General features: G+C 36.1%; 1 protein-coding gene across 7 annotated transcripts in view; it reads left to right on the top strand.

Moving 5' to 3' along the window:
- Positions 1-25,342, top strand: part of B3GNTL1 (UDP-GlcNAc:betaGal beta-1,3-N-acetylglucosaminyltransferase like 1) — a 135,226-nt gene that overhangs the window by 17,940 nt on the left and 91,944 nt on the right. For all 7 annotated transcript variants that reach the window (XM_083805761.1, XM_083805765.1, XM_083805766.1 and 4 more), the window contains exons 4-5: positions 4,089-4,153; positions 14,626-14,691. In XM_083805761.1, coding sequence (XP_083661887.1) covers positions 4,089-4,153; positions 14,626-14,691 — 131 coding nt within the window. The remainder of the gene's footprint in view (positions 1-4,088; positions 4,154-14,625; positions 14,692-25,342) is intronic.

Genomic DNA, 25,342 nt, shown 5'->3' on the forward strand with positions numbered 1-25,342 from the left:
GGTATTTACACAAGAGGCTAAACCAATATGTGCAGTGAGCTACCTGACAGGTCTGTAGGGGGATTCCCTATTGATTTACATGCTACTGCAAATTACATTTAGCCAATGGGAGAGATAACAAACAAATCTCGCTATAAATTTTTCTTCTTTTTTGTTTGTTTGATGTTTGGGCTTTTTTTTTTTTTTTTAGCAGACAAGCTTGCTAAAATATAAAATAGAAATAAAAGCATGTTGCTCTTTGAAGAAGCTGATGTTGAGTGGCATTAAAGTTGGAGAATCACGGCTGTGTTCTGAAGATCAGTAAGAGGATGAAGCAAACAGAACACTGCTCATATTTTTATGGGAGCTGTAGATACAATATTTCTGTCATTCTGGGTTTTGTGACAGTGAGTAGCCAGGTAGGAATTAATATAAAATTTCATCCAAATTTGTGTCTTTCAAGATAATCTCAATTAAGAGACACATTTTGGAAACACTGTGACACAACATCTGGTAAGTTTGTTTTTTTTTTAACACAATATCCTGTTTGTAACTGAAAAGAAACCCAGATTTATAGACTAGTCAAATTGGTCTTACTATGGAAAAGCCCAGTTCTGTTTCAGAAGGCTTAATTTTCATCCCATTGTTGAAACACAAATAACTACGAGTTTCTGAACTGAATTCATCTGTGACTTGGTGTAGGCCCCTGGCTTTATTTGCTTTCATTTCCTTTGACTATAGACTTCTTTAATGCTTTTTTTTTTCTTTTTTTAACAGTTGTCAGACCTAGCAATACTGAAGCATAGCAACATAACTGTTACTATAAATATTTTTAGTGTTTTAATCTTTCTAGCATGAACTGTTGTTGTTTTGACAGTGCAGCTTGTAATATTAGCATTGTTGAGCTGGTGATGAGACAAGGTTGGTAGAGCAAATACTTTTGGGCAACTGATAAAGCTGGAGTTAAGTAATGTAAAGAATTGCTTGTATTCCAGGAAACTTATTTATCTTCCTTTTTTTCCACCTCAACTACTGGGTGATCTGTCTTCTTTAAAATCTTACCTCTTTTAGTAGCTGGTGATCTAAAAAGCTAAGGAGGTTGTGATTTATTGTTAATACCATCTTGTTATATAGTTTCCATTTTAATAAAATATTTCCTATGTATAAAGTCTTGTTCCAAATAGACTTGTATTAATGGCATGTGTAAACTAGTTTTAGTTTGCAAGAACACAGGTGCAACGTTTTGACGATAATTTATGGTAATACTCCGAAGTCAGTTCACCTTTGCACTCTAGGAAACTGAAACTAAGTTTGAGTTGTGAACTACAATGAGTATCTTGTGCCATTAAAGAGAGATGTCAGATTAATTTTTGTTTTAACATGTATTTGCCAGTGTTAGGGTAGCTGAAACCTGAACAAATCTTTAAGAAATTGTTGGAAGGGGGCACAGCTGTGAGCATTGTTTTAAATAATAGTATGAAATGCATAGTTCTTTTTTTTTTTTTTTAAATAAAAAAAGCTTATTCATGTGGAAGTCACTCTCAGGTCACCATTAAAATGAGGACATCTTTTCTTCATGGTTGTTACATTTTAGGAGCAGGTTACTTGAAATCCATAGTATTTGTTTGCTTTCAGTGATTTACTTTTATTATGTTAAGGACTAGTTACAACTGTAAGGAGTCTTTCCTTTAATAGAAGATGCTTTAGTACAGAAACAATGTACTAGTCAGGCTTCACATCTTCAACTATTTACACAAGATTAGGATTTATTTCTGATTCTTTTCTAACATGTAAAAGAAAGGGGGGGACCTAGAAAAAAAGAAAGGGTCACTTGCCTAAAAAAAGGAAACCTTTTTCTTTCCAAGAGTAAGGAATGTTAATATCTCACTGAGGCTTAAGTTTTTACGGTTGTAACCATGGTAACAGGCTCTTTTCACCAAGTAAGCAGGCCTTACAAAACTCAGAGACCTGGCACAAACATTTGATTTTCTTCAGTAGAGTAATATTAAAGAAATTATTTAACTCATGCCAAACATAGGATTCATTGTGCTGAAAACTTTTTAATATCTAGTTTCTCCTACAGGGAATTATATCTCATTTTAATAGTTTTTTAGATATGCATATTCTCTATTTAAAAAAAAAAAAGCTAGTATAAGAAAAGCTTTAGGATGGTTTCTGTTTTAATCTTAATAAATATTTTCCAACTCTTTTTCATAATGAATATTTCATAACGTTTTTGTTTTTTTAAAGTGTGTCTATTTGAAAACAAGATCTGAGGTATTTCAGAAAGTTCATGTAGTAATATAACTGTCATCTTGTAGTTGTCTTTGAATCTGCTTCACTTTTTTCTTCGTTATTGATTCCTCAGACTTTGTTAGTTTATACTGAAGATGGTTGAAATGTTGGAGTGTATACTAATGGCAGGATTGAAATGTAAATACAGGCTGCTTTACAGCTGGTAATGGTATATCCGAGTATTGATTTGATTGATGTCGGGTCAAATTTTGTTCTATCCTGTACTTTTTCCTCTTTCTTTAGTAGGGACCTCTGCAGCATTAGGGTTTTTCTTGTTTGGCATGTTCAGACCTGCTAACTTGCATCAGTTGTTTCCTACTAAAATCACTCATGCCAGGATCCAGCTCTGCTGTTGTGCAAAGTACTGACTTTGCCAGCTGCTTTTTTACTGCCAAAAGAAAAAGAGAGTGAGAGTAACTGTATATATGAGATTAGATATTCATACATGTATAAAAAGTTGTATGTAAATATGCTGTAAGGTAATAAATCCAAGAAACCTATGAAGAGGAGAAGTTAAGGTAACTCAAAGACACCCACAAAGTGAGAATTAAAATACTTGAAATACAAAAGAATAAAACAGTTACAAGGAAGAGCCTTTATCAGTACTGTTGCTTTGGCAGTTGATCTAATGTTCCTTTGAGGCGGTAAAAAATGCAGTCATAAGTCTTTTTCTTTACTTGGACAACTTAGCAAGATAGCCAAGAAGCAAGTGCATTAAACTAAGTAAACCTTTGAGCCCAGTTAAATTTGTTTCCTGAGCAAACTTAAACATGGATCTCACAAAAAGAGTAGAGAAGGCTTTTGTCTTTTCTGAAATGTCAAATCAGGAACTTAAGGAATAGTAATATTTAAAACTACCTGACTCCATGTCATGGTGAGATGTTATGGCTTTATCTTTCCGGTTTTCCCATTAAAGAAAAATAAAAATCAACGCAACAGTATTACGTATCATTGCATCACATGGTTAGCAAGCGTATCAGAGCGATCTTGATCTGGATTCTCTGAGTGGGTTCCAGAAATACTTTAAATAAAGCTTAGATGCTATATGTATATATTACCAAATGGAATTTCTATAGGGTTTTTCAGAATAATACAATATAGCATGGTCTTGTAATGCTGTCTGTGACAAGAATTCAAGTGATTCCAGGTAAACCAGCTTACACTTCTTCCTTGCAGATGTGTTTCCATTGCTGAATTCATTTCACTGCTAGTTGCTGCAGTTCCTTCCTTATCTTTGGTTGTGCATTCCTGCTCCCTCTTTTTTTTTTTTTTTCCATTTTTTTGTAGCTTTGCCACTTGGTTGACCCTCCAGCCTCCAGTGCTGTCATCTGCTTCAGAAATTAAGCTGACAAAAAAGTTTTCTTCTAGTTCAACTTCCTGAAATGGCATGGTAAAAAAGCCTAGATTGTCATCTGACTGAATTTATATTTCAGGGTTATGATTAAAGAGATGAATATGTATATTCAGCCAAGGTTTTTCATCATCTGTATGTGTACTGGATGTGAGGCCTAGATAGCTGGACTGTTCAAGGTTTATATTATGTATTATCTCTTTTGGGAGGGGTAGTAAAAGTTCAGTTCTGCTTGGTGATAGAATTTTGACATATACATCTGATTAACCACACAGAGAATAATACTGAAATTAACATACATTTTAAATATTTAAAAGTTACCTGGTTTAAAATATGGAAAAATCCGTATTTTACTTGATACTGATTTTTGTACTTTCTTCGGTCTGTTCCTGACTGCAGTAAGCTTAAAAAAAAATTCAAAGGTAAAAGCTACTATATAATTTTATCTTTATTTTCTCAACAGTTGGATTTGCTAAAAATCAAGCAGTAATACAGAGTTCGGGAGCCTATCTCTGCTTTCTGGATTCAGTAAGTTGATACATCATGTTTGACTCAGTTTTGTCGATAAGATTGTCTCATCATTTTTGATGTCGTGGTTGGTTTGCCTTAAAGACAAGCTCTTTAAAGGTGGTTGGGTGTTAAACATGGTGGTTACTATTTATAGCCCTAAAGTTGCCTTCCAACCTGTAGCAAGTCCACAGCCTCACACCATTCTTTGATCCTATGGCATTTCACAAGCTTTTGTGAGCAGAGTTGGGCAGGGTTGCTGTTTAACTGTTGTTAGGATTTTTGCTTTCCCACGTGCTCCAGAAAATGATATAGATGAGAAACTGAGAGCTAATCTACTGGCTTTTTAATGCAAAATAGGAGATGTCTCATCTCCCATCTTGCTTTTTTTTTTCCTTATCCTTTGTTGTATACCTTCTGTGAACCCATTCAGCTCACTAACCGACAGATAGCTATCTGACTTTATACAGCTTAATATGCAGTGAAGGGTTTCACAAATGTGCATAGCTGATCTGAGGAATGGTGCCATGTGGCTAGGATCAGGCAAAAAGAGCAGGACCTTTAAGGCTCACTGATCTCGTGTAATTTCACCTGAAGATTGATTCTTTCCCCTGAATTGGCTATGGTTTAGTGTAGTACTAGGAGGAGATGGCTGCAGGAAGTGTAGGCTTTCAGGTAGGGTACAAGTTAACATTATGATTGTCTGTGCTCATTAGAAAGTCGCATGATCTTTTTCATGAGAGTAGGGAGGTAAACTCTACAGCCTTATAATAACACAGGTTTTAATTTGGATGTTCTTTCAGTTTGCAAACTCCATTTGTTGTACCAGCTATGCAGATTTTTTTTTCCAACAGTGTACTGTTGCAAGACCCAAGGCAATTTGGCATAAGTTTCTTGTCTTACTTACTATTTAAGAAATTAAGCTTTGCTGTTGGCTCTCCTGGCCTTTATTCTTGCTGTTATTAAATTATTACAGTATATATCAACACTTTGCCTTTTTAAAAGAGTATATTTGAATTTATCCTAGCTTCCTGTTAGTGATTTTTTTACAGAGTATGTTTATATAAATCTTTGTGTACAAGTTTATGGAGGGTGAAGCTTTGAAATGCAGTGTCTGATACGTATATGTATAAAATGGTATGTCAGAAAACAAAATTTGAGCATTCATTGGACACATGGAACTCACAATCACATACAAATTAATGGGTGTTTGGACAGGTCAGCTTCTTACATGTCAAAGAAAAGTATTTCATATTCAGCACTGAGTGTCAGTGTCTGTTTCATAAACAGATTGTTTTGAGGAAGTATGAGCATGAAATCCACTGCTCTGTTTTTGATCCCCTGATTCATCAGATTGTAAGAGCATGTGAGTATTACAAATTATGCCATGAAGTAGTTGAAGTGATAGCAGTTTTGTTAATACGAATAAACCTGGGATCCAGTTCTTTGTGTTTTACTTCAGGTAGACACAGATCCCGGGGCCAGTTTAATTTACATGAATGATTCTGTGGATTTAACTCTCCTACATTGTGAGTCAGTGAAGCTACTTACGCAGATAAATGACAAAAAAAATAGATATTAAAATTTTGCAAAGTTCAGGTGTTTCAGGCTTGGATAAATACTACATTGCATGGGGTATTATAGAAAATACATGATATAAGTTGTGTACATACTTACGTTGACTGAAGTTAGCTGGAGTCCACATAAGCATGAGTGAGAAATTAACATACTGTTCTATTGTCCCTTGGAGCTTTATATCTTCTGTCTCAAATCTGTATAAAATAATTTACTGAGGTCAGTCTTTCAATCCAGACAGATGTAGTTGTTTGCAAGTTAATATTTTTGTAGAGATCTCTTCAGAATTCTTCATTTATTTGCCTTATGGTGTTTATGCACCATGCTTCTTTGTGCTGCTGTGTTCTGTTTGCTGACTGTTCTATTTGCTGTGCGGATGAGAAAACAAATTACAACTACTATGAAATCAGTGGAAGTTTTGAATTTCTGCAAGATTATTATTAGCTTAAGTTGATACTTCATGTAATTAGGACCTAGTCAAAGTGATACGATTGAGAATTTTATGACTTCCAGTACAGATAAATTCGGAAGAAGCTAACAAGGCTTTCTGTTCTACACATTTCTATTCCTGCTATTGAGCTTCATGCTGCAAAACAGAAGTCATTCTGACCTAGCAGAAGCCTAATCTTGGTACAAAGAAATACTAAATGATTGGCATTGCTTAAGTGTATTTTCTACCATCTCCCCTTGTGGCTGCCATTGTTTGCTGAAAACAGATTGGAGGAAATAAAAATGAATGTGGAAACTGTTACAAGTCTAAAAATTGCTCAATATTTTGGCCATAGTTAGTAAATGTTGTGTGATAATAGCTGCACCACAGATGTTGCCAGCTGTTTAATAGCTCTGCTTCTACACACCACCTACCTTCTTCATTTCAGTCACCAATCCAGTGTCAGGCTCTATAGGGAGGAATGCTGATATCAGCCGTTTGGAATGTGCTGCAGTAATGCCAAGGAATTGACCTTCAGATGTGCAGGCATAATTGAAGCTTTGCTAGAGGTGGGTGGAGAGAGGAACGGGGCTGTGTCAATAGCTTGTATACATTTTGTATAGGTGGAGAAATGCGTTGTGGCTCCTCGTACGTTCATTTCACTTATGCGTCTTTGGGAGTATTAGCCGCAGAGAGACTGTTTTGCTTGCCATTCCAGCTGGAGTCAAGCTGCTTGTGTTATGTCTCTCAACACAGATTTGCGAGGACAACAAATTGGGAAGAAATGTGGAGGGAAAAAAAAAAAAGGTTACAGAGCTCAGAACTGTCAGAATTTGATCAGCCTATTCTAGTATGAAGTGGCAGCTGTTTGACTAATAGCTATTATGGAGTTTCTTTGCTGTAGCTGTTGTTACAGATTTCACCTCTAAGCTACTGAGGCATTTTTCCCACCAGCAAAAGTAGAAAATGTGAAGATACTTAACAAATTGTTCTTATTGTACTCCCAGAAAAATCTTGGTCATAATGACATCAGAGTTCACTAATTATGCTAATGTATTTCACAGTTACTTTCCTCCTTTTCAAATTGTCTGCATTTACTTTATCTACCAGTTGCATTTTATTGTGGTTTTAGTTTGTCAGCTCTCCAGGGTGGTTACCATCTTTGTTATAATCATTTACTGATTTTTTTTTTTATTGCTTTGAACTGCTATTTTCATTGACGCTTACCAAACATACCTATCCTTCTGTAAAACTGCATTTCTTTAAAAAGGAACGTGCTTTCATTCCATCCTAAGAATCTGTGTAGTTTCCCATTATTTCAGGTTTAATCAAGGTGTTTTTGGAGGTTTCCTGACTTTTAAAGAATTATAAAATCATGTCCTTTTTCTGACCTGCAATATTTCTAGCCCAGTCATATTCCCTTGAGTCCTTGACCCATTTGTTTTAGTCCTTTGAAAGGTTCTGTCGGCAATACATTGCTGTTTGCAAGATTCTTACTTAGCCAGTTAAGAGTTGTGACTGTGCCGTGCTGTCCCCGCACAGGGAAGCAGCTGAGCTTTATTCACCAAACTGAGGGTGGACCATCAGAGTCAGCGTTCTGCTGTTTGAATTGGCGGCTGCCGACCTGTGCGTTCCCATTTGTGACATTTGCTTTTAGGATTTCAGTTGCAGGATGTCAATGTTGCTGTTAAATAGTGCATAAGCTTGTCTTGAATTTCAGGTTCAAAAACACTTCAGGGAGGGGTGTTCTTAAAGGTCTTGGGAGAAGGTGGTTGGGCCTCAGCTAGCTGCTCGGTATGTTTCGGGGACCTCCAGCCTTCGAGCTAGTTTTCAGTTATTAAAATAGCTGCTTGGTTTTATAGGCTCCTTCACTTGCTGGTTTTGGAAGTTGCCGTTTTAAGTTACTCTGCAGGCATTAATAACCTTTTGAAATACTTTCATGGAAATTACCATTTGTATAGGCTAGAAAATGCAGCAGTGATCAGACTTCATGTATTTGCTTTTTTATTGTTGTTGTGACATAATATTCCTTGCAAATTTGATCCCCAAATTAAAAACTGAGAGAAAGTGTTACTCAATCAGCAGGTGAATGGATGTAGTGATGAACTCCATTACCAGAAGCTCCCTCTCCCCCGAAGAGTTGTATGTTTTTCTGAATCACTAAGGAGAACGAAAATATTAAAAAAAAAAAAAAAAAAAGGGGGGGGGGGGACGACAAACAAACAAGAAGTACTTGAAGGCATCATTCCTCTTACATATAAGTTTTTACAGAACAGTATTAAAGATGGATTAAATGTCCCTGTCTGGAATGTGAAATGTTACTTGTCTGTTTCATAAATAACCAAACCTTCAGAATTTGGCTGCCATAAGCTCCCTACACACTCCTTCATCAGATTATTAGTTAAAGGGGGTGGTTGAAATTGACGGGGAAGATTTTACTCTGGTCTGAGTTTACCGACTTTGCAGTGTGAATGACTTGTTTCCCTTGTCTGTAAGCACTCCCATGCTTTTTTTCAGTGATCCAACTGTGAGAAAGATCCAAAATTTATCCCCAGTGACTTCAGAAATGTTAGGTATAGAACAGCATATGTCTGCATTTGCTGCACAAACGCACCAAGGTGGGAATTGCCTTGATGTCAAAAATTTCCCATCAGTTGATAGTCATGCTGAAGTAAAAGACTTCACAGGAAGACTTTAAATAATTTTATGCTGGTGGAATGTGCCAGTCAGTCAGGTGCGTAAGATCACTGAACATGTCCTCCGATATAGGGCTCTTTGTTGCCATGTTCAAGAAAGAAATGGTGCACCATAAAGTCAGCTTCTTAACCTTGGAAGTGGTTCCTTTGTTGTCCCTTTCTTTCTCAAGGTAGTTCAGAAGTAGAAACAGAAGGGAAGCGTTTTTTTTTTCCCTGTGATATTGCAAGTGCTGACAGTGTGTGTGTTCTGCTCAGGTGAGACGTGCGTGGAATTTGTGTGCGTGATTTTAATGGGTTTGATAGCGTGGGGCTTCTTTAAAAACACTGCTTCTGGAAAACTGCCGATGATGAGCGTATTTGCTTTGGTAGTCCTGTCGACAGGCCCAGTTTGTGGAGGCTTTAGGCCTTTTACTTCCCTAGCTCAAGGAGTTGTACGGAACAATAGCAAAGAAGGATTTCACCTACAGTCTGAGCAGGTGCAGGGTAAATGAACGCCCGTTTGATGGATTGAAAGACTTTGGAGATGCCATGTCGTTTCTTAGTGAATCTGATGTTCCTTCTGGTGCTGCTGCAGGTTGTATTTTAGGGGCAATAGCTGCAAGGGAAAGAAAGGGCTGTTACTGTCAGGACGGAGTGTATCAGCCTTTTTTTTGTTTTTTTGAGCAACATGAAGAAATTTGCAAAAGTGTTTGATGCAGAGTCTATAATGTGAGCTTAAGGAAGCAGTTCAGTACTGAGCTTTAATTAGTGTATTATTTATGTGAGCTTTTAAAAAGAAAATGTATTGTATGTTCTGTTGTATGTTTTGTCTTTACTTTCTGCAGTAAAAAAAACCACTTTCAAGGGAAAATCATCGTTATCACTGTGGAGTTCAGTGTGGTCCAGACAGCCTGCCTGGTTGAAGAAGCTAGTGGATGTTTGTCATTTAAATTTATCCAGAATGATTTAAGAAACAAATAATAAAGCAACAACAGCTTTGAAAAGTATCTTTAAACTTGGATTATTGACTTAGATTTCCTTTTCTTCAACCAAACATACGAGGAAAGTAAAAAAAACTAGCTCAGCGTAAATGGCGTGTCTATGACGAATGCTTGCCTCTGGTTGGAAGGAAAACAACGTAGCTGATAGCTGTGTAATGAGCTGTTCTGGTCCTGCAGCATCTGTAAGTGGTGCAGAACTTGACAGGAGCAAGGCAGCTTTCTGCAGAAGGGATGTATTGGGTAGGACCGCGAGCAGGCAGAATGCCTGCCTGACTGAAAGGTGATGGAGATCACGGCCTCCCACTGGCAGAAACACATCTGGGCTTGTTTAGAAATCCCTGCTGGCTTTTCATGTGAAATAAAGTCCTTTTCATTCTCCCATCTTTCAGCAAATTGTTTCCCTACTCAGAATGGACACTGGAGAACAGGAAACATGTTTGTAATCAACAGAATTCCTACAAAATCTGGGTTATTTTCAGTGCCTAATGTAGGCTTTTGTTTATATTGCTTTATTGCTTGTCATTTACCTGTTTGGCATTGTTTGCATTGTATATACGTACGTATTTAGCTGGCAGTAAACCCAGCTATTACCTGAGATTTTTCTTAATTTTTTTCCGAAGTTTGGGGAATGTAGTCACCTGAAAGTAGATTTACTCAAAAATTATTTTTATTTCCTTATCCTATTGTGAGTACATACTTAGTGGAAGCATATTTATTGAACATTATTTTAAATATGTTCTTTTGTCCATTCTTTCAGTGAGGGGAAATCTCTCTTCATCCTGTCTGCCTTCTATCTGCCAAGAGACGACCTTTAGACGCTTTCATGTTAACAGGGAAAAATGAATATTTAATTTTTTTTTAAAAGAAGGGAAGTTTAACAGAAGTTTCCACTAAAATTCAATGTAATTTACTGCTAGCCTTATCTTCCCTAATCACATCTAGGAGACAGAAACGGACTAAATGTACTTTGCTATTTCTAAACGTAGTCTGTTTTTCTAAACAGCATCTTTTTCTAAATACAGTAGTATGTTTTTTCTAAACAGACTAAATATACTTTTGCAGCTAGATTCAGATGTGCACTTTTTTGTCTGACGTGGCATGAGGGAAAATTATTTTGAAAAATGGTCTAATTATTCAACTTTTGTTCTCAGTTTTAAACAAAAAACGTCCAAACTGTTGACTGTAGAAACCAATATCTGTCAACAGTTGCTGAATTCAATATCGTAAATACAATATCTTTGATAGGAAATCTGTGATTATGTAACGTACAGCTGTATAAATTTAACATCTTAGTTATCTACTACTGGTTAAACTCCGTAAGTTCTTACCAGTATAGTGTGTGGTTGAGTTCTCACTGCTATCTGTCACTGGCCTGTGAAATTGAGAAATTTGTAAAGTGCTCTGATTTTGTGGCAAAGTCTTTTTGCTTTTACTCATTAGAACTCAATTTCTTCTTTCTTTCTTCTTTCTTTCTTTTTTTTTCTTTTTTTTTTTAACACTGACATAGAATGCAACCTCATTACTAAAAACTATTTCTTCAGGATTATTTTCTCTTTTCTGCTTTATCATAGTAAAGAATCTTTAAAGTGTGTTGAAGTTGGATTTTGCAGTTAGCTTTCTTTTTTCATAGCTGTCCAGCCTGAGTATTAAAAAGCTAGGTGGATGAAGTTCTTCCTCATCATTTGATTGCTTTATTTTATTAGGGATTGTCTTAAACTACTGTTTTTTTTTTTTCATCCTTCTATAAACCCAGGAAGAATCACAGAACTAAACAGCAATGCATCATCTGTGTAAAACTTTTAAATAATAACTGATAAATAAATGGAGAGATTTTTTTTATTTAATATTTTAAATAAAGGATAAAGGTCACTCAGGGTAAGAGTTCATAGTTTCGGAATATTAGAGAACAAAAATGTATTTATTTTCTTAAAAAGCATTTTAAAGTTTTTGCGGTCATAGTGCTCCCTCTTAAGCTGGATTTTACATAATACTGATGATCTTGGTGATAGCCTAAGACCCAAATCTGTAGTCTTGTTAGCTTTGCCAATAGCGTCCACATGACATAGTGCTTTGTTAGGGGGAAACAGACCAAGCTGTCTGCTTATAAAAACGTAACGTTGACCTGTATGGTGAGTGGAATATTGGATTTCATTTGGATTATTTAAATCAAGTTGATTATTTTTCATCGTTGTGAATGTATGAGTTCTGTTTAAATTTATCTCTTGTGCAGGATCATAGCTGGAACCTTTTAGCACAAGAGCTTACGTTGTATATTGTAAGAGATAAAAGTAACATTGGTCTAAGCATTTTCATTCCTCAGTTTTGGATGGATTTCTTTCTGCATTCTTGGTTTTTAGGGATTTAACAAGAAGACAACAAGGTGTGAACAAAGCTCAGTTACAATATAACTCCTATATTTTGTATGAAAACCAGATTTTAATTAAAAAAAAAAACAAAAAACAGCTCTGTGGTGCACAGAGAAATGTGATTATTGTTGTTCTTATGGGCAAGGGTAAATGTTTTGCTATAATGTTTGCTTGATGAATTGATGAAGTAGATTAGCTGGCAAATATTATTGTTTTGAAGTAAGTTTTGAAGTTTTGAAGTAGCTGTTGTAGAGAGCTTTATTCTCCCTTTATAATAAAGGCTGAGAAATCTGGTTTTTTCCACTGTTGGTTTTGAAAAAGATTAAAATCTCTTATATTTTTACTAAACATATCCTGAATACAGAAAAATGCTTTTGCCAATATATCTCTTTCTTCTTTTAAGAACTTGCATGCCACAAGAGTCAGTTTTATTATTCTATTGTTTAATCTTTAACCTTCAATTGTGTTAAATAATTGGAGCTACTTCTAAAACTCTTTTCATCCTCCTGTTGATTTTGATAAGACTGTAGTGTCACCTTTATATCAAGGTCATTCAACCCTCCAAGCCCTACTTATCCAAGCACTAATGTTGCTGTTGATTTGACTGAAAGTTTTAATGTGAAAGTTTTGGGGAATTCAATACTTGTATTTTGGCTTTAGCAGGAATCTCCTTTGAATAATTTTAGTGTGAGGAACAGTGAAAGAATGGATGTAGACCAGGAACTCAGGAACAAGAACCAACCACGAATTATGTTTGCCTGATAAGCTAGAAATGTTTGGAAATACACTGAGGAGAAACAGGTTGTATTAGCTTTAACCAGTGTATAAGAGAGACTTGGTACAGCCCAGACCACAAACAATGTTTCTTCGTATTGCCAGCATGTCTCGAATCTCAGGCTTTTAAGCAAGGTTAGTTCCTTATCCACATCCGCTGCCAGTATATGGCTATTAGACCTTGTGGTTAAAGAGATGTTGGGTATCTTTAGAAATGTAAAATGTATGAGTGCCCATAAGAAATGTGTTGATTGCAACATCTGTCATGTAGTAGTTAGGTCATTTCCAATTTGAACAGGACTGAGTTTAGCCCGCTAAGAGTGTAAAGTCTCAAGTCTCATTATCAGTGGGTTGTTTTTTTGTGTTTTTTTTTTTTTAAACTGTGTTTTGAGTGCTGCAGGTTTCAAGTTTTGTTACCTCTTCAGTGTTTGCACTCAGAGTTGTCGCACTGCTCAAGAATATGCTTCGCTTGGTTGTAGTCAGTCTGTATTTCTATCACTGATGCATTTGATCTTTTAACTCCTATTGATAAATAATGCTATTGGGGATTGTTGGTGATAAGATTATTGTTAAGTAATAAGATTATTGTTGTTGATAAGTAATAAGATTATTGTTGATAAGTAATGCTATCTCAGAAATCACTGAAAGACTAAATCTAGGAAAGAAAAGCCTTATTCTATATATTGCGCTGCTAGTGATTCTTATCTGACTGGAGATTGACTTGCATTGTGGAAAACTGGTACAACTAAGTGTCTTGCTGGGTTTTGTAGACACATGTGCAAGTATTACTTGGGAAATCAGAGACTTACAAAGGATTTTTTTTTACTCTTTGATGTTGCTTAAAGTTTGAGAACTCAACCTATACACAGCTATGACTGGAAGATTCTGATGAATCTGGTTAACACGTAACTTTAATCTCTCATTGTGTCTGCTTTTAGGTGACAACAGCAAGATCATTTAGCGTCTTCAGCTTTTACACTACTAGCAGATACCCTAGACTGTTTTAGACTTGTCTCCTTATTCTGTCAGTCTATATGTACACAAGTTCGTAGCCTATCTGCTTGATTAGTAAGCTTGTGTGCTTTGAATGGGAATATATGTTAGAAAGCAAGAATCTTAGTTTGCACATGAAATGAGGGCTTCATTTAAATGAAGAACATTTTGAGTTGATAATGTTATTAGCTATATCTGTTTTATTGCTTTTTGTACTTTATAAATGGTTTTACTTCTTGTTGGTGACTATCATCCTGCCATATACTCCTCTGTTGGCTCTCTTCTTTCCTACCTACATATGTATTTTCACTTTATGTATTTTAAAGAAGGCACTGAAAGCTTACTTGGAGAAACTTTAGTGGAAAGGTTTTCAATGTATTTTAATCTATTGAGGTTGAATCAAAGTAGCAGATGAAAATAAGAATGCATTTTAAAAATGCTCTTTCTCATTTTTAACTCCACTTGCTCACAGGCATTGAAGAAGTTAGATGCAAATGTGTTACTTCCGGCTCTTTGAAAGAAACAAGCAATGGGCACAGTGACTTTCATATTTGTTCCATTTGTACGTCTGACTGCAAGCCAGTAAAATGATGTTAACTTAACAGCATATTCTAATGTGTATCTGAGTACTGTACTGTGACCCTTTTTATATTCAGTAACAGTGTGCTATTTATTGCAGGATGATGTGATGATGCCACAGCGGGTTAGACTGCAGTACGAAGCTGCCATTCAACACCCAAACAGTGTGAGTACTTTCTTGTGTGTGTTTGTGCTTTTCTTTTTTTTCTTTTACAGAGTGCCGGATACATCTTTAAAAGGATATGAAAATTTCACAGTAGGTCTGGTGGAGGCAGAGCAATACACAGTGTATTCTTTTCCTTTATTTTTAATCCTTGCACTGAATAGTAGCTTTGATTGAACTTCTTTTCCTCTGTTTTTCACTGTATAGTAAACCAAACGTCATTATGACTGTGATACTCTTTTTCAAATAAGTATACAGGTTTCCTTAGTGTACATAACTTAAAGGAGAACGTCTTTTTTATATAGCCCTCTAAGGTAATGTGAAAAGCTACAAAGGATCAGCTACAAGTATGGTTTAACTGTTTGAAATATTTTAGAAACTGTAAGGAATGCATGTGTCATCATTAATAAACTGGCCTACAGTTAAATCGATGTTTTTCCCTGGTGTCTGCAAAAGAAAACATTATTAAGTAGGATGCCATTATTTATTCTTGTGACATGAACTCTCAAAAGCAATCTATGAAAGAGTTGTTTTATGACCTGTCTGATCGTGATGTTAGATCAATTTCTGTGATTAAGTCAAGTATCCCTTGGAGAGAATTTGTGTATATCCTCCTTACCTGAAAATAATAAACAAAAATAATTTTCTATGACAGTTACTTTTTGTCAATATTACTGACATATACATTCCTTTGTAAACCCGAAAACTGAGTTTGTACTTCTGTCAACAATGTTTGGCAAAAATTGGCATAAATGAAATAAATCTCACAAGAGAAAATGTCAGAGGTGTTAAAACTGTGCGCCAGAGGTTTCTGGTAAAGAAAGGGTATTTGACTTGGTCTGTGAAGAAGCTATTTCCTGCAGTTCTTGGAACAAAATGGACAGTTTGAAGATTATTGCTGTCTGGGAATTAAACACTTTGAACTTTTCCTCCCAAAACACCGACTTCAAAGTAGAGATTATTGTGGTTGTTTCAGCTAAGGAATCCCTGCCAAACAACCTGCTGCTTAGTGGTGGGATGTGTACCTGCTCATCGCAACACCTGTACTAGGCCTCTGATGAAATCTGATAATCCTTACAATGTAATTTATGAAATTATAGTTTTAGTAGCACCTGAGTAGCAGTTAACCTGGTTCATATTATGAACATTAATAAAAAGATACATGGAAAGTTGTTTTTGTTCTGATATGAATCAGTTAATGTAATTCTGTAGTAAAATGCCAAAGAACCGGAGAGGCAAGTTGATCCAGTTAGCTTGCTCTGTGGAGACCAGTGTTAGGAGCTATCGTATTTCTTACTTGTATGACTTCTGTATCTGTCTATTGAGACTTTTTTAATTAGACTAATTTCAACTAAACAGTTTGTAGTCTATTTAAAAAACACTTCAGCTGTTTTGTTTATATTCTGTTATAATTTAGTGTCTAACAGCATTAGGTATGAGCCATTAAGTGGCAATTAAATAAATAGTAATGAGTGCCTGAACAGACTGAAGGGTGTCTTCATGATATATTCTAACCAACACAAACTTGTTCTTCCTAGGCTCTAAACTCATCTAAAGCTGTGGTCCTGTTTTAGGGTGGTACTGCTTGTCTATTTACAAAGCTTAACTTGGGCTTTGCACTTCTCTAAATAAAATTGTCTGGAGTCAGTCTGACTTAGTATGGGAAATCGGGGTTTCCACTTTTCAGTTATCTGACATATTAATACAGAAAATCTTCAATTCAGGGAAATGTAAAAAATTCTCACAAATGAATGGAAAAAAAGGCCTGAGATCTTAACAAAAATGATAAGACGTGTGTGCTCCTCATATGTCATAGATGTAGCACGTGTAGGAAGAGATGCCTATGTGAAGAATCCCTTCTGGGTTAATACTGTGTATTCCAGAACTCTAATTCAAAGGCCTGAAAGGAAAAATGGGAACATCTCCAGCTGCTCCTAAGGAGTAAATACTTCAGTTTGGTCCGGAGACCCCCAATAGTTCTGACACAACTTCAGCTATCTTAAGAAAATACGTGAGAACCTATCCACAAATACACAGACCAATGTCAGGGTGGTCTGCTATTCTTTACAAAGTGATCTCTCTTCTCCCTTCAGAATCATCACACCAATCAATTTTCTGGCTTTGGAAGATGTATGGGGGGGTTTGAATAAGGTTCTGTTCCGTTTTCAAAGTTCTGACTTTAGCGTAGTGGAGGGGCAGTGGAAAGCAGAAGCTTAAGAAATGCCTGTGAAGCAGTGAGCTTTTTTGGTTTGTTCCTGAAATTCGAATTTGCAGACTTGGACTTTCCAGTATTTTGCAACTTGTCCTGACCTGGATTTATAGTTTAATTTTGACTTAATGTAGTCTCAATGTACTTTCAGAAATTTTGTTTCTATTCCTAGCCATGCAAGTTGTTACCAAGAGCCAGATTTGGAGACTAGTATTCCCAGTAGCCTCTAATGTTGTAGGTTTCAGTCTACTGAAACCTTTTGTTACTAACAGAGATCTACAGGTAAGAAAAATCTCCAACTTTCTCCACCAAGAGGAAATTTCTTCCAGAACCTAACTAATCCCTGAGGTTCTTCCTCATCCATGTTATTATGAAGTGTAGACTGCCTTACCCTGACTTGAAGTCTGGTCAATAAACAGTGGCACCGAAGATTCTGGATGCCTTTGGAATGACTCCTCAGCTGGGTGTTCTTCAAAGAAAGTGGTGTCTTGGCTTGCTCCCAAGATCAGGTAGTGGAGTTAACTGGAGTAACACTGCAGAAGCCCGTAGCTTTATCAGTCTAATTTCCTGTGTTGTGGACTACTTAATCAAGCTTTGAAAAAGCCAGAACAAAAGTTCCGCTCAACTCTCTTGAGCTTTTCTTATCTTGAGGACTTTCAAAAAAATAAAAATAAAAATCCTGTAGGACAGAGATATCCTGTTGTTGGTAACATTTACAGTAGAGGGTTTTGGATCTGAAAATGCAAATTACATTCAGTAAAATCATGATGTATTAGTAGCTCTCTAGAACCACTGTCATCCCGACCTCCTGGTGAATATACAAACATATTACATTATGTCTAGGTCCTGTTGACAGGGATTCTATAAATAGGACACCCTCAGAGGATACAAGTTTTTGAGATTATTGATAATATGATAGCTACCAACCTTTTGGCTCTCCTTGTCTAGTGCAGATGTGCACTTACGCAGCATATGCATGTGCCTTCAAGTTGCTTATGGTCTTATCAGATAACGAATGACTGTTACTAGATAATGAATGATTGTGTTACTGAAATTTCTCACTCTGGTTTTTAGCAGCATCTATTCTATTTATTGCTCTTATCCCATTTATCCAGGATTACCCATCACAAATCATGTATGCTTTCTTGGCAGCTAGTAAGTGAAAAGATTCAAATCACATTTCCACTGGTTCTGAGAAATTCAGACCTTCCTATTTTATTTTACTTCTGGAGAAGGTCTGATGTTGTGTATATACTAGAGTTCTATTGAAAAAGGCTTCTGAATTTGGAGTAGCCCAGGAAATGTACACTTCCAGTATTGTTGCCTAAACTACATGCGCACACAGACGTGAATGATGCACTCTTTCACACCTGTGATCCACATACATTCTGTTATTGAATTTGGACAAAGTATTGTATTGGGCAAAGTGCCCTTTAAGAATTCCCAGGGCTTTTTGTTTCAAAGACAGATGAGATTGCTGGCTGCATCTGCTCCCAGGCTGTCTTGTTGCAGAGTGTCTGCATCAGGACCTGCTGTGGGCATGCCAGGGTGAAATTGGTGGATGTGCTTTGAATATATTCTTGTAGAGCTTGAACAGTGTTATAAAACTTTTCTGGAAAGTTCTTCATCCATGTTTTAGGTACCTGACCACAGTTTGCCAAACTACTCTACCACTTGTGGAGGCTTCTAAGAATGATGTGGCCCCGAGTACTCTTCCAGTGTTTCAGTTTTCCTAAGGATTCCAGATAGTGGATGGAACAAAAAAGGATGCTAAAAGGAGATGTACTGTTTACACTGAAAATCCATTGACCTTCTCATCTATCTTAGAGCCATACTGAATGTTTTTTGGACACCACATTGTTGTCTTGGCACGGTGAAATTTTTACTCTTCCTCTCATCAGTGTTGAATTTGAGAATATGTGTGCCCTCGCAATATGACTACACATGAACAGTATACAGCGTCCAATTTTTATATCTTTCTTTCTGTAGAATTGCTTAGAAAATAAACAAGCTCTTCCTCACTGTATTCCTTGTCTTCCCAACAGCTGGCATCACAGTCTGGGTTATTTCCTTTTCTTTTCACTGGCGGAATAAGAGGTGGATTTGTACAAGTGTCAGAGTGAACACCTTTCTCTTGTTTTAAAATTACTAGTCTCTTTCCCAAACATACAGGATATTTAGGCATGTGAGAGAACATTGTGATACTGTTTGCATTTTTTTCAGTGAGAAATTCTCACTGTTTTGCATCTCTAAAGCAAATACTTGGCATATGCTGTAGCATGGATTTAGGTCAAGAGCTGTAACACCTAAGGCAATTGTAACCTATTGCATTATCTGAATCTGTTAAACAACTGACTAAATTGTACGTATCTTTGGTTAATGTGACCCTCAGATAGTCGATTGGATTGAGCAAACTGGAGTAATGCTGCTAGTTCGCAGACCTGCTCATCTGCCCCTGGGGAAGCGGTAAACAAATATTGCGCAGCCAACAAATGAATTAGAGAAATGAACAAATGAACGAAGTAGTGGAGCTTGATCCTGTCTTTAAGGCACAACTTCAGGCCACAGCAGTGTGTCTTCCTCCCCACCCCTCTGAACATCCAAAATTAACTAAACTTAGAAATGAAGTCTTACTTTCTTTTCTTATTTTCTTTGTCCCATACACATACAATTCTTGATATTGAAAGTTACGTTCTAGTAGATTAGTTTTTTGTATTGTTATTGTACCCTGCCATTCTACTTGCCTAGACCTGTTGTATATTTCTATTACATGTTTGAAAGACAGTGTTGTTTCTCTTCTCCGTTTTCTTTACCTGTTCCTTATTTAGCACTGTGCATCTGGTTAGAGGTCACTATTTTTTTTTTCTTTTCTCTACTGGAGGAACTAGCATTTCATTTCCTTTTTCTGTAACTAAATGGATCTGACTCCACTCTAATAATAATTGATTATGTCAGTCCTTTTAGCTTCCACATTATTCATTTAAACCAATATTTGAAATTGTAAGATTTTCTCAGTAGCAACAGAAAGTATACAATAAAATGAGTAGATCCTCTCTTACAGGTATAAATAATGTCTACTTCGTGCACCACTAAGACTATTCATTTTAATGTGGAACAGAACTTTTAAGAACAACATTCTGATTTTTTAGGTGGCTGTCATGATGATGGTATTTAATTCTTCTTCAAAATACCTGAAGGATGACAATGTTTCAATTGTTGCTGTATTGTTATGAGACTGGGGTTTTATATATTAATCCATGGGAACACTGGGAATGGCTTAAAAATATTGAGCATTGCAATGTTCTGATTGCAAAAAGATTAATAGGCATTTTTATATCATCTGTCAGTGAGTTCCAAATTTCAGATCTAGCTCTTGTCCTTGGGGGGAGGGAGGTACTTCTAGGTAGTCTGGACCAGTTTCCATACACAGTCCTGCATAGCAGAGCAGCTCTTTAAGTGAGAGTGTGCTCTGATTGTTTTGTATACAAATAGAATGGTGCATGTAAATAGTTTGTTCTAAGTGTCTTGCTTTGCTGAATAATGAACACATTGCCTTCTCATCCATCACACATTGTGTTCACATCCAACTTATCTCAGGTATGCAACTGCACATGTAGAAACTCTTGTGACAGAGTTTGAGTGCAGCATCACTCCTTAGAGCACTGGCTTGTACAGCAGAAACTTTTCACTGTAGCATTTTGCTGAGCAGCTGTGCCATAATATATCAAATTAATGGGGCTCCTTTGTTTCTGCTTATTATCACAAGTCTGGAATAAAGACGGGATTGTTTTATTTATTTCGTGCCAGACCAGGCTGCTTCATGATGAAAGGGGAGAATGGGATAAAAAATAAAAATGGGAAGAAAAATAAAGACGGAGGCCACCTTATAAACTAGCAGTCAACAGTAGCAGTTTGGGAGTATTGGCAGTCAGTGTGTAGTGATTACATTCCACATACCAACAGAGTTTGGTCACCTCTGAAAGATCTTAAAGCCTTTTGTTTGCTGTATCTTCTTATTAGTCTAATGTTGGAGTAGTCCTGAAAAAACAGATTGCCCTTCAGACTGCATGCTGTGCCTCATCTGTGTACTTTCTCTTGGGAGTCAAAATGATTATTATGCAGTCTGATAATTACTTTGCACTTAGACAAGGGTTTGCTCTAATGGACAAGATAGTCTTCTTTGCATGGCTAGAGCTGGCAAAACTGAGATAATGCATGTCTCCTGTACCTACATCTTATTCTTAAAATAGTCTTTTGTTGCCTAGTACTAATCAGAATTGAGAAGCTCTAAATCTTGTGTGGATTTTCATACAATTATACCTGGTACTTATTTTTTCCCTAAACCAAAACTCATGAAAATGTAGAATTGGTTTGCTGCTCCATTGAAGTTGCAAGTCTTTAGTAAACTCATTGGGAAGTGACCTGAAGTCTGGAAGTGTTCATGAACTATTCAGCAAATTTGGATAGCAGTATGACATTACACAGTGCAAATATGTTCTGTACTATGCCATTCCTCATCTGCTTTTTTTAAGGAAGGGGTTAGCAACGTTTTTCTGTAGTGAGAACCTTTATTCCTGAGAGATGAGTGCCTTTTCTCTGCTTAAATTAGACAGTGCTTTAGTCTGTATGCAAAATGAGGTGAGAGCACGTATGTAATTTTGCAGGTGTGAAAAGATAATAAGCGTATGTGAAGTTTCACTAAACTGTCATTAAACATAATTTCATAATGTTGAAATGCTACCTCCATTTGGTGTGATAGAAAAGTACCTCCATTTAAATTCTGTCCTTTATGTGTGTAACGTGCTGGTGGCTGTTGGTAATCTCTCGTTCTGTGTCTTCTACTGAAGTCCAGGTTTTACCAATCTCCCTGTTGGTGTTTCATCTTCCAGGTCATGCAGATAGCTTAGCAGATTGTTCTTTGATAAATGCTTTTATTTTGGGCATGAACTTGATTAAAATCTTCATCATGTAGAGCTTAAGTAATCTTTGTTTCTCCTTAGTTAATTTGCATAAGCTCTCCTCTCTCCCTTACTCAGCACGTTTGAGGTAGGTCGGTGTGCGTTGCCCAGGCATGTCCTAGCAAGCAGTGCATCTAGAGTTTAGTTTTAATATAAGCATTAATTCGCAGAACATCTATTGAAGAGAAATGAATCGGATACTGGCATGTCTTGATAGGCGGCTAGATCAAATTCATGTTAGCAAATTCATGTTAACCTGTTAGCAGGAATTTGCCCTAGTAAGTGGGCTTAAGGAGATCTGAGGAATCTCTGGTCCATATTTGGCATAGACAGAGTGGAAAATGAAATTTTATTCCTGGGGTGATTAAAATTCTCAATTGTCCAAAATCAGTTTAATTTTCATCCAGGAGAATAAAGTGTACAGATAAATGTTTTCATGAACTAGTGTAAGTATTCTGGTCAGTAGAATTTCAATACTGTGTGCTGAGTTCCAGTATACTGCATTGTCTTAAATTTTTTTCTCCAGTCTGTGGAAAATTTATGTGACTATCCAATATGAATAATTTCTTTAACAATGTGAGAATTATTCCTACAGTGTTTTTCATTAATTGGGCCTTTCCATGTAAATCACCTAGATTGCTGGAGTTCAGCTGCGTCTTCACTTTTTATTAGACAGCTTCCTTAAGATTCTGTTTAATCTGGTATTTCTGGAAAACCACAGTGCATTTTCGAAGTCATGATATCAGTTTAAGTCTTTTCTACATTTTATCAAATATTCCAAATGAGAAACATCCCAACTTGCACCACTTCGTGATTAAATTTTTGTTTAATATGGCCTCCACATGCCAATAAACCCATCAAATGATTGTTGTTACTGGATTGTTGTTAAATATTGATAAATGTCTGATTATGTAGACTTTCAGAATATTTAATTTAAAAAACTATATTGAAGTACAAAACATTTGAAAAGTAAGATCCCCTACTCCTCATGTTAGATATTTCGCTGTGGTAATAACTATTATTAATCCAATCATATTTTGTGGAGCTACAGACACAACTTGGTTTTAAAATTGCAGTCGTACAAACATTATTGCTATCAATGATTGTTCCTAAGCCTTATGCAAAGAACTGATTGTTTAAACATTTTGTCAGGATCCAGAGTGTTTACTTAATATGCAACAAGTTAAGATTGCATGTGCAGTAGCCTTACTGTAAAGGTTGAGCCCTTAGGTCTTGTTTATCCCTCAATGGAAGATTTTGAATGAGGGTTTCTGAGGCCTGGTACTTTTTCCTAGCCAAACTAGTCATCAAAAGCACAGGGGCTTATTCCTTCACCTTTAAAAAAAAAAAAAAGAAGTTTAAGAAACTTCTTAAATTTGTGTTCTGTCATAATTGAACACAGTCTGAATTATCACACTTCCCTGTTCAGACTTGCTGCAGTATCTCTTCAGTGATACTTGAAGTTTTTCCAAAAATACTGTGTTCCTACTTCATGATTTTGTATATTTGACAACGTTCTTTTGAAACGTATGCATGATGTGATGCTCAGCAGTACTCATTCTGATTGCAATGCTTTGACTTCTTGGGTTTTATGTGAATTTGCTGAAGTACATTCATACTTCCTTGGTTTTTAATTACTCTTTTTTATGTGCTGAAAATAAACATGTAACATCCTGTTGTGGACTTTGGACTTGAACCAGTGCTAAAAAGAAAATTTAACGGGTGTTCTCCTGAAGGAAAAAAAAATAAAATAAAGACTGCTACAAGATAAGAACATCTGCAGAAATTGATACGCATCTGACCTAAGGGACTTCACTGGGGAGTCAGCACTATTAACACATTTTTATACTTACTGAAAGAACTTTAAATAGTCTAGTAGTTTGTTTTGTATCTTTATACCTAATGCAAATACGTCACAGGTTTCATGTATTGGAGAAAAATAGAAAAAAAGGAAATATATTTTAACACCTTCTTTCCTAAGTATATCGTATGGGAAAGATTTTAATGACATAAAAATATTCCTTTCATTTATTTTTCTTTCTGATTACACTAAGTAATGGTCACAAGAGCCTTTTTAAATGGTTGAAGATACTATTGGCTCTAATGATTCCGCTGCATTAAAAAATAAAAGGTCCTGGGCCTCAAGACAAACACAATATAAGTTAAATAAGATCTTTTAGTACTTGTAACGACATCAGTTTAAAGTCTTGTTTCTGGTAAGATTAAAATCCAAAATGCTGATGGTTGGTATAAATATCTAGCCTGTTTAGCTGTTACTGTGCCGTGTGAGGTTGTTCAGTAAAGTAGCCTTTCAGTTACTGTGATGACCATGTACTCGTGTGGGAACTCAATGTAAAGTCTGCTCGGTAAATACCTGTATTTTGTAAATCTCCTTTCATCTACAGCACTCAAGTCAAGCCTGAGCAAGCATTATTATTGACACAATTTTACTTCTATAGTGATTAGCATTTTACTGACAGGTTCTTATTATAGCATCATTGCAATTTGATGGAATATCATCCTATAATACCCTAACTATATACACCCCATTATATTTCTATAAATTTTGGATTTAGATAGAGTTAGAGCTTTAATTACTTGCTGTAGGTAACAATAGTAAGAAGCAGAACTGAAAATGGAGCTGATAAATTTCTTCAACACAATCCTGCTTCCTTGCTCCAGTATTCTGCAAATGAAAGAGATTTAAGCATATAATTCCTAATAATCTTTATCTTTTAATTGGGTGAAGGAACAAATTAATAAGTGTAATCATCTGTTCATATTTAGTTAAATGAGTGAAGCTGCTTATTACCATTGGCCGAAAATATAGTTCAATACTTAGGTATTTTAATAGTTAAATATTAGTTTTACAATCATTCCAGTTAGCATGAGAAACTCCTAGTTATTGTGATTAAATTACAAAAAAGAACTGGTAGAAAATTGTGTTAATCATGTTTCCAGTGAGAAATCAGTGATCTGACAGAATTCTGCTGGGTCATGCCTGGGCAAGTAACTATTACTCTATAAGCACTATTCCATAAGACTACTTAAAAATTAAAAAAAAAAAAAAAAAGACTGAGACAGTATAGGATTTCTCTTTCCATAGTAGATCTCTACATAACAATTCAAATTAATTTAATGAAGGGATGGTTGAATAGAATGCTGAAAACTTTGGTGAGACTTCATAAAGCCCTGCGTTAACTAAAGGAGAGATTTGGGTGTAAATGAGCAGAGCCTAGAAACCCTCTGGTATGAGTAGCATGTTCCTTTTTTAGTCTGGCAGGTTATTCAGTGAACTGTGCAGTGACAAAACTAAGATGCACAGAAGGATTTATGAAATGGCTCTGGTAGGATTTTTGGGCTTCAGAATTTCCAAGCTGTGAAGGTTAGGTTGGTGGTTAGACTACTAGAGTGGACTATACGGCATATGGTACCAGTACATGGTCCCTGCTCCAGTATGGGTTCTGTGACTTTTAGAAAACCTGGG

Source organism: Anser anser (genome assembly GCF_964211835.1).
Source record: "Anser anser genome assembly, chromosome: 19".
NCBI classification, from domain to species: Eukaryota; Metazoa; Chordata; class Aves; order Anseriformes; family Anatidae; genus Anser; species Anser anser.